Source organism: Nanorana parkeri, unplaced genomic scaffold, assembly GCF_000935625.1.
Source record: "Nanorana parkeri isolate BGI_ZX_2015 unplaced genomic scaffold, ASM93562v1 scaffold1119, whole genome shotgun sequence".
Taxonomy (NCBI): domain Eukaryota; kingdom Metazoa; phylum Chordata; class Amphibia; order Anura; family Dicroglossidae; genus Nanorana; species Nanorana parkeri.
Genome location: NW_017307387.1, coordinates 345,934 through 356,059, shown reverse-complemented (window position 1 = coordinate 356,059; position 10,126 = coordinate 345,934). Strand labels below are relative to the sequence as shown.

General features: G+C 51.1%; 1 protein-coding gene across 2 annotated transcripts in view; it reads left to right on the top strand.

The window, feature by feature from the left end:
- The window catches only part of KLC4 (kinesin light chain 4), a 35,023-nt gene that overhangs the window by 5,091 nt on the left and 19,806 nt on the right, over positions 1-10,126 (top strand). For both annotated transcript variants that reach the window (XM_018567945.1, XM_018567946.1), the window contains exons 3-7: positions 4,201-4,431; positions 5,740-5,818; positions 7,698-8,011; positions 8,252-8,353; positions 9,860-10,033. In XM_018567945.1, coding sequence (XP_018423447.1) covers positions 4,201-4,431; positions 5,740-5,818; positions 7,698-8,011; positions 8,252-8,353; positions 9,860-10,033 — 900 coding nt within the window. The remainder of the gene's footprint in view (positions 1-4,200; positions 4,432-5,739; positions 5,819-7,697; positions 8,012-8,251; positions 8,354-9,859; positions 10,034-10,126) is intronic.

Here is a 10,126-nt window from a genome sequence, read left to right as displayed (position 1 = left end):
GTGGATTTGGAGTTTGTGTTGACTGTCTTTTATTCACTTCAAGTATTACCGTCCTATACAAGTCTATGGGAAGGCAGAACCAGGTGAAGGAAGTCAACTGCAGGTCAGATGCAGCTGCCAATGCGTTGTGAATGCGGTGTAAAGCATCTTGAAGTCTGATGCCATTGACGCATGCTGCCTAAAGCCGTTGACAGAGGCCCTTAGGGGTTCAGTTGAAGTGGACCTGTACTCAAAAAGTAAAGACTGGCTTTGTTTTATAGTCGGGATGCACCAATACCGTTTTTTTGGTATCGAGTACCGATATTTTTTTTCGGTACTCGCTGATACCGAATACAGGTACCGGAAGTTCCAATAAGGAAACCAGGTTGCGTGTTATGACTCACCGCCCAACTTCCCGGTTAGCAGGGAAGCCATCTCCATGCTTCCTCATCAACCAGGTGACGAGGAAGCATGGAGCCAGCTTTCTGGCCCATCAGGAAGCCGGGGAGCGGGTAATGACTCGCCGTCCGGCTCCCTCATCGACCAGTCAGGAAGCCAGGCAGCAAGTCATTACACGCTACCCGGCTTCCTGATTGGCCGTCACCAAGTGAGGAGGGAGCATGGAGCCGGCTTAATGGTCAATCAGGAAGCTGGGCTGCGTGTAATGACACACCACCTGGCTTCCTGATACCGAAAGTTCAGGTATTGGGCTAGGCATCAGAGCATTTGGGTGAGTATGAGCAGTGGCGTCACAAGGGGGATGCGGGGGTTGCGGCCCGCACCCGGGTGCCACCATTGGAGGGGTGACACCAAAATGACTTAGTCATTTTGGTGTCACCCCCCTCTGAAAAGTCGGGTGCTCGGTCATGGACCGAACCCCCGACAGTATCAGGAGAGAGGAGGGGACCTGGCGGCATACCTCATCCCGCCGGGTGACTGTCCCCTCCTCTCTCTGCCGGCGTCCATCACCAAGATGGCCGCCGGCAGGTATCAGAATGCTGACGCGCGTGCGCGATGACGTCATCGCGCACCCACGTGGTGACGTCACGCGCAGTGACGTCTCGGCGGGGTGACACTCGGTTACCGCTCCGGGTGTCGCCCAGCCTCGGGACGCCCCTGAGTATGAGTACTCGCCCAAATACTCCGCATCAGCACCAATACTAGTACCGATACTAGCATCGGTGCACCCCCTATTTTTTAGAGCACATCTGGCAATGCAGTACCCAGAAGAATCTACAAGGTGTATCCTCCCAACTCATTCCCAACTCTTGGAAGATTTCCCGACCATCCGGATGAAATGACTATAAATGTAAAACAAGAAAAGCAGCCAATCCCGGCTCTCGTCTGGAGTTATTGGATGTAATTACTGACCTGATTCAAAATGAGGAGTCCTAGGTGTGTGGCCCTTGGCTTTGCCCCCACTCCTGCCTTCTATGAGTAGTTGGACACATTTATCATCCTACGTAGAGTATCCTGACCGCTCTATCACCAGCGCACAGCCTGTCATTGTGGCAGCCAGCGTTGTCCTGGGTACAATTTTTAGTTGTCTACATCTGTAGACGGTTGGTGGTGACTGGACTGGTTGAGAATGTGCTCAACTTTTGGGATTCCACTGACAGCCTGCTAGGGTCTCCCCCCCCCCCAAATCTGTTATCTGTTTGGTTTGACTGGTCCTTGCCCTCAGTCACATTTTGGGGGTGACTTTAGTCTGTGAAACCATGTCATAAAGGGTAGATTCCTATAAAAAGCATCCTTCTGCTTCTACCGCAGGTCCCCGTTTTCATGGATTTTCCCCTTTAAAAAAAAAACAGGGTCACTTTTGGACCTTTGCAGTCAGCGTCCTTCTGAGGAACTCCTACATGATATAACCAGATAGACACCTGCAGGGCCCGATCGTCGATGGCTACCTGACACCAATGGCAGTCCAGCGTAAACCTTCTCTAAAAAGGTCTAAACCCTGTGGGCCATTGGACCCCCAGGATAGTCTTCCCTTCTCTCATTGGCTTTCGGCCCATGTCTATGGCTGTGGGCCACCTGGGCTCTGAGCGAGACATCTATGTTGTCTCTAAGGACAAGATACTTTCTAGAGTGGCCCATCAGTCTCTACAAGTGAGGTTGGTCTCTCCTATCTGCCCCAGAAAGTGGGGGGTGGGTGTCACATAGCCGGGGCTATAGTCTGGCTCCCTAGATCATATGGTTACTTCTTCATTAGGGGAAACTGCCTGGAGCCGGCTTCCTGAGTTGGACTCCACTGGACATCATTAAGATGCCCCTCCTTGCGACAGAACAAGTGGCCTGGTCCTTTCGACGTACTACTCTTGGTTGCACTGTCCTCATTGAAGACCATGCATTTGCATTTACGTCTTAAGGTGCCCATACACTGCTCGATTCTCGTACGAGAATCGCGGGAAATCCCGCGATCATACGAGAATCGAACAGTGTGAGCGAAGACGTGCGACCATTTCTACTGTAAGGTTGCACGTCTTTTGTCTAAGGAGCATGTTAGAAAACCAGCCGAGAATCGTACGATTTTCGGCTGGTTTGAACAGTGCTCGGGAGACAAATGCCGAACAGGCCGGTGTGCGCACGCGCACACTGCCCGTTCAGCATTGCGGTCATCAGAAGCCCGCCCCTCAGGGGGGCGGGCTTGCGATGATCGAGAGTGCGATCTGCCTGTCCAAGATGGGCAGATCGTACGTTTTTTTTTAATCACTTTACAACCATCGCAAGACAAAGGTCTTGCGATGGTTGTACAGTGTATGGCCACCTTAAGCTGGTGCTCTCCGCACTGAAGGAAAATGGATTGAAGGTTTGAGCACCTGGGTGCTCGTCATCTCCTGAGTGAAGGGCAGAGATGGTCACTCTGAGTCCCCCTAGATTGTCATCAGGCAAAACATGCTGGGATCCCGCTGGGTGTACACCCCTGCTGAGTATAGAGTATGTCAAGAGGCCTTTGTGGGACCTGATCACTTGGGGAGGAGTCCTCTGTCTGTGGCTGATCCACAGCTTCTTTAGACTGTCTCTCCAGAAGCCTTCCCTTCTTCTACCCTTAACCAGGTGAATGTTCTTAGCAGTGAGGCTTTCTTCTTCCTTTCTCAGTGACTATGGACATTTCACTGGACTGGGGAAGGTAAGGAGATTCCTGCAACTATGTTTTGTGGAGGTCCTTCAGAGTTCTTCTGCCTCCTGAGATATCTCTTGGTGGTTTTGGACACTGGCACACTGGCTTCCTGAGTTGGACTCCACTGGACATCATTAAGATGTCCCTCCTTGCAACAGAACAAGTGGCCTGGTCCCTTCATTGGATGACGTACTACTCTTGGTTGCACTTTCCTTTATTGAAGACCATGCATTTATCTCTCCTCAACTGGTGATCTCCGCTCTGAAGTAAAATGGATTGAAGGTTTGAGCACCTGGGTGCTCGTCATCTCCTGAGTGAAGGGCAGAGATGGTCACTCTGTGTCTCCCTAGATTGTCATCAGGCCGAACATGCTGGGATCCCGCTGGGTGTACACCCCCCCACCTTTCGCTAAGTATAGAGTATCAGGAGGCCTTTGTGGGACCTGATCACTTGGGGATAAGTCCTCCTCCTGTGGCTGATCCACAGCTTCTCCGGAATGCCTTCCCTTCTTCTACCCTTAACTAGGTGAATGTTCTTAGCAGTGAGGCTTTCTTGTTCCTTTGTCGGTGACTATGGACATTTCACTGGACCAGGGAAGGTCAGGAGATTCCTGCAACTATGTTTTGTGGCGGTCCTTCAGAGTTCTACTGGAAGGCTCCTGAGACACCTCTTGGTGTTGAAGTTGATGGGTTTTTTTCTTCATCTTCAATTTTCTTTGTAGTGCCACCTTTCACCAGTCTGGGATTGACGTATACCCTTACTCTTGCCTACTCTTGTAGGTGTGCCTTTTGTGTGTGATTGTACCGCTCTCCCTCCATGGGGCCAGAGAGAGCTTTTATGGTAAGTCGTTGCAGCTTTTCAAGACACAGGCCGCTGGAAAGGTAAGTATAGTGACTTTTTTTTTTTACAGGCTGCCTTATGTTCTATAGGGACCATAGTAGTCATTTAGGTAGCATACATTCTTCCAGACAGGGCTGTGTGAATCTGAGGACTAGATAGGCAGACATACAAATCCTTAGGCAGGTAAACCAGCTCCCAAATGTATATTTAGCACGTTGCCTGGTGTCCAGCTTTAACGTTGACCTGTTGTTCTGTTGCAGCTGATGATGGCGCTGTCCAATCACCTGACGGCTGTAGAGTCAGAGAAGCAGAAGTTGCGGGCACAGGTGAGGCGCCTGTGCCAGGAGAACCAGTGGCTCCGAGACGAGCTGGCCAACACCCAACAGAAGCTGCAGCACAGCGAGCAGAACGTGGCCCAACTGGAGGAGGAGAAGAAACATCTGGAGTTCATGAATCAGCTGAAGAAGTACGACGAGGACGTGTCACCTACGGTAAGTCGCTGATCGGAGTTCTGACCTATAATTACCGACTGCAATCCGCTGAACTCTGATTTGTATGTCAGGAGACCCGGATGTGGTCACTTATGAGGGGAATCGTACATCAATAACTCATCATCTTCCTTCATATCAATGACAACACAGAACTTCTCACTTCCTGCTTATATCTCCATAGTGACATCTCTGGGGGCATTTCCTGGACCTTCCATCCCCAACTGTCCACCCAGATCTGTAAAATATCATCTTAAAGCTGAACTCCGGGATCAGCATATATTGGCCCCATACAAGAGGCATGTGTATTCTCCTTGTGCAGGGTGACTGGTCTTATCTCCGCCCCCTCCTGTAATAAAGACTGCTCACTGCTCTCTCTCTCCTTGTGCAGGGTGACTGGTCTTGTCCCTGCCCCCTCCTGTAATAAAGACCGCTCACTGCTGTTCTCTCTCCTTGTGCAGGGTGACTAGTCTTGTCTCCTCCCCCTCCTGTAATAAAGACTGGTCACTGCTGCTCTCCTTGTGCCGGATGACTTGTCTTGTCCCTGCCCCCTCCTGTAATAAAGACCACTCACTGCTGCTCTCCTTGTGCAGGGGGACTGGTCTTGTCTCAGCCCCTTCCTGTAATAAAGACCGCTCACTGCTGCTCTCTCCTTGTGCAGGGGGACTGGTCTTGTCTCCTCCCCCTCCTGTAATAAAGACCACTCACTGCTGCTCTCCTTGTGCCGGATGACTTGTCTTGTCCCTGCCCCCTCCTCTAATAAAGACCACTCACTGCTGCTCTCCTTGTGCAGGGGGACTGGTCTTGTCTCCTCCCCCTCCTGTAAAAAAGACCGCTCATTGCTGTTCTCTCTCCTTGTGCAGGGGGACTGGTCTTGTTTCCGCCCCTCCTGCAGTTTCCTGCAGGCAGCCTGTAGTGGGTGGACCTGCTTTTGATTTCTGATTTTTACAAGGGAATAAATGGAATTTCAAAGGCATTGGGTTCACACAAAGTGGACTTTAATATCCTTTAGTGAGGAAGTGTTCATGTTCCCGGAGTTCAGCTTTAATCTTCTTGAATCATTTTATCATCATCTTGTTACATTATGTTCAGGAGTAAGACGTCCACTCTGTCCTGGTTTCATCTCGGCTTTCCGAAAATGCCAAACCCGCCAAAAACAGATTTCCCTTCTCGCCAGTCATGTGACGCCAGTACCCCGGTGATACACCTAGCGGCATCTGAGAGGGAGGAGGAAATACTCATTATGACCGCCAGGTCCCTGCTACCCTCTGTGTAACCATTGTTCTCATGAGCTGTTCTGTTCTCTCTCAGGAGGAGAAGGAAGGAGATTCTGCGAAAGACAACTTGGATGAACTTTTCCCGAACGAGGAGGAAGAGTCTGGACAAGGAAGTGAGTATCAGAAGATGGGAGCGTCGGATTTTGATGGTCAATGTTCCAACGATCGGTCGTTTGCCTCCTTGCTTGTATTTGAGGAGTCTGTGAGATGACACGGGCAGAAATATTATTGGGGCTCTCCTCACACTGAAAGGGTTAACTTCTCCTTTTGGCCTAGGGTTATAAAACAAAAAAAGAGTTTCCCAGCCGGCCGACTGACGCTGAGGGACTTTCCATCCCTGCAGCGGAGGAGAAGAGAGGCTGGAGTGCGCTGCCGGCTCCGAGGTTGGGGAATCTTTTTTTTTTTTTTTTTACCCTAGGCAAAAACGAACGGTTAACCCTTGCAGTGCGGGGGTAGCTCCACTACAAGGGTTAATACAATATCTGCCCGGAGGTTTTCTTTAAGAACAAAAACGTAATATATTGCACCTTACCAGTCCTTCCATGTGGTGGCTGCATTCATTTTCCCTTTCAGCGAGTACAGAAAGTACCGGTTGATCCTGCCAGAAATGCCGTGGCGTTGTCACTTCGTGTGAGGTGAACTTAAATCACCTATGGTGTTGCCTTCCTAAACTACTAATTCCCCCTATGTAATGGAGATGAAGAGAGGAAGTGTTTGTAGTCCAGATCAGAAGTGCAGCCCAGTGACAACGCTGCTCCACCATAGATACAGTACAATGAGTGAGTGTGGTCACCCTAGGACAGGAAGTGTGTTACTGGCAGGATCATCAGGGGAAAAAAGCCTGAAAGAAAGAAAACTAATGCAGCCGCCACGTCTAAAGACTGGTGAGCTGCAGTATAAGTTATTTTTGTTTTGTGGTTTAGATGTGCTTTAAAGAGACCCCGTCTAGTTGCTCACTCCCCAAGCCATTTGCACTTGCCTAGCAATGCTCCCTCATGTGGACTGGACATGACAGCATACCCCCCACATGAATATGTTTGGGCCGGGTGATTGGCTGCTTAGGCCGTACCACTGCCATGTAGAGGAGGTCATCTGCTCCCCATGCATGGAGGCCCCGCTCCATTTAGCGAGTGCTCCGGCAGTGTGGGGAGGGAGCATGGCTGGGGGCGTATACATGTGCCAAATGACAGGGTCTCTTTAAATCCTAGCTACAGCCAAAGCTTGCTTTTTTTAAACTTTTTACCTTCTAACAGGAGGTTAGAACTTCTGTCCATTGCCGTCTGTGTTCCCATTGGGGAGATTTCCTCATTTCCTCTTTTGGTCTTTCACCAGGACAGGAAATGAGACACAGACAGCATGCTGACAACAGATCAAAACTTCCTCCCTTCTTTTTCTCCCTGTGTCCCAGGGTTCTAAGCCTTCCTCTGGGGATGGTGGATGTTTGGGAATTGTCAATAACATTGTGCTCCTTCATTAGTCCTCCATCTTGTTGGTCATTATGGGTTAGGTCTCATTCACACGAGAAGAGGCCGGTACGTACAGCTCCGTGCTGCGTGCACGGCCGTATCGGGCAGCTCCCGGGAAGGACAGGGGCTGTGTGTGATTAGTACGCAGCCTCTGCCCTTCTCTATGGGAGTACGCGGCCATACGCCGCCCTACGCTCACCACAAGTGCAGGTCGGTGCGGGTTTCCCGGCTCGAGGGCAGACAGGATCCATCCTGTCAGCGTACGAGTACGGACTACCCGCACGGACGTGCAGGGCGGGTGAGCGTAGGTCGGCGTACTCCCATAGAGAAGGGCAGAGGCTGCGTACTAATCACACACAGCACCTGTCCTTCCCGGGAGCTGCCCGATACGGCCGTGCACGCAGCACGGAGCTGTACGTACTGGCCTCTGTGAATGAGGCCTTAGGGGGTGCTGTGTTTTTATTAGAGGTCATTGATCATTACATATATTTGTAATCAGGAAATTAATCCCCCCCCCTCCTCTCAGTTACTCACCAGCACAGTGCAGCGGCTGCAGCTGCCCAGCAGGGTGGATATGAGATTCCGGCACGACTTCGCACACTACACAATCTTGTGATCCAGTACGCTTCCCAGGGGCGCTATGAGGTTGCTGTGCCTCTCTGCAAGCAAGCGCTGGAAGACCTGGAGAAAACCTCCGGACACGACCATCCTGACGTGGCGACCATGCTGAACATCTTGGCACTAGTATACCGGGACCAGAACAAATACAAAGAAGCTGCCCATCTCCTAAATGACGCACTGTCCATCCGAGAGAAGACCCTGGGCAAGGACCACCCAGCGGTATGTAATACACGATCTGGGGCACCACATGGTAGACGGTCAGTGGGTGAGAGGGAAAGGCAGACCTAACTAGATGATGGCTCACGTAGGATGGCTCGGAGAGGCCTTTGGGTTAGTAGGTTATTGTGTGATCAGATCCTTGCTCGTTGATGGACAGGATGAAACTTCAGGCTTTGCTAAATGACAACACGGGGCTCTTGGAAGTTTACTAAGATCTTCATTTCTTCTTTGTGTTTGTAGGTGGCGGCAACCCTAAATAACCTGGCAGTGTTGTATGGCAAGCGTGGAAAATATCGAGAGGCAGAACCTCTGTGCAAGAGAGCATTGGAAATCCGAGAGAAGGTAAAACCAGACTTTTGTTTTCTTCTAGAACCCGTGTGTGCTAATGGCCTTCCGGTCTGTCTGCGTCTCCTTGTCTCATGTGACCAGGTCATCAGCTCCACCCATTCTCCTGCCATGTGTGCTCTAGTCTTCACCTTTTCTCTTTTCCCACTTGTACCTCGGTCTTTGGCCTCTCCTCCTGTCCATGCGACATCTGTCCTGATCTTTGCCCTCTCTGCTGCCACGCGTGCTCTAGTCATTGGCCTCAATCCCTGCCACGTGTGCCCTGGTTTTTTACCTTCCATGCATGCCCTGGTCTTTAGCCTCTCATTCCCTACCTGCCACATATGTCCTGGTCCTTGGCTTCAACCCCTGCCACGCATACCCTGGTCGTTGGTCTTCAGCCTCTATCCCTCCCATGCATGCCCTCATCTTTGGCCTCTCCCCTTCCACATATTCCCTGGTCTTTGGCCCCTGCCCTTGTCCCTGCTATTCATTCTTTGGTCTTTTCCTCCTCCTCCTTCCATGTGTGCTCTGGTCTTTTCTTCCTCCTCCTATAATGGCTTCTCCTCTCGGAAGGCCCTCCCCTCTCCCCCAACAAAAGGAAAACACAAAAACATGCTGCGTCTCATCCTTCAGATCGGTCTGTCTCTCCTTTGCCACATGTGACCAGGTTATCAGCACCACCTGTTCTCCTTGCCATGTGTGCTCTAGTCTTTACCTTTTTCTTTCCTGCCTTTTTTACTCTGGTCTTTGGCCTCTCCTCCTGTCCCTGCAACATCTGTCATGGTCTTTGGCCTCTCATTCTCAGCCTGCCACACGTGTTCTAGTCTTTGGCCTCAAATCCTGCCTTGAGTACCTTGGTCTTTGACCTTATCACTACCATGTAAGCCCTTTTGGCCTCTCCTCCTGCCATATGTGCCCTGGTCTTTTGTCCCTCCTGCTGTTTCTCATCCTCTCCCTGCACCATGTGCCCTGGTCTTTGGCCTCTCATTCTCTGCCTACCACGTGTGCCCTCGTCTTTGGCCTCTATCCCTACCGTGCATGTCCTCATCTTTGGCCTCTCCTCCTGTCACATATTCCCTAGTCTTTGGCCCCTGCCACCCATGCCTTGGTCTTTGTCCGCTCCTCATGCCATCCATGCCTTGATATTTGCCCCGTCCTCCTGTCCCTACAACATGTGCCCTGGTTTTTGACTTCTCATTCACCGCCTGCCACACATGTTGGTACATTCTTGGTACTTGCCCCCTCTCCCTGTTGCACATTCCCTGGCCTTTGGCCCCTGCAATCCATTCCCCTGGTCTTTGGCCCCTCCGCCTATCATGCATGCCTGGGTCTTCGGCCCTTCCTCCCTTCATGTATGCCCTGGTCTTTGGGCCCTCCTCCTGTCATGCATGCCCTGGTCTTTGGCCCCTCCTCCTGTCATGCATGCCCTGGTCTTTGGCCCCTCCTCCTGTCATGCATGCCCTGGTCTTTAGACCGTCTTTCCTCATCATGCTTAGACAGATTGTGACGTTTTGATTTCAGGTCCTCGGGAAGGATCATCCGGATGTGGCGAAACAACTGAACAATCTTGCTCTGCTGTGTCAAAACCAGGGAAAGTACGATGAAGTGGAATACTATTACTGCCGCGCTTTGGAGATTTACCAAGCCCGACTTGGTCCTGATGACCCAAATGTTGCCAAAACAAAGAACAACCTGGTGGGTGTTTTTGTACTGGTTGTCCTGTGTGATCATTTCATAAATGGCAATGAGCAGGAACGGTTATGGGACATTCACCTGGGGCCTGAAACA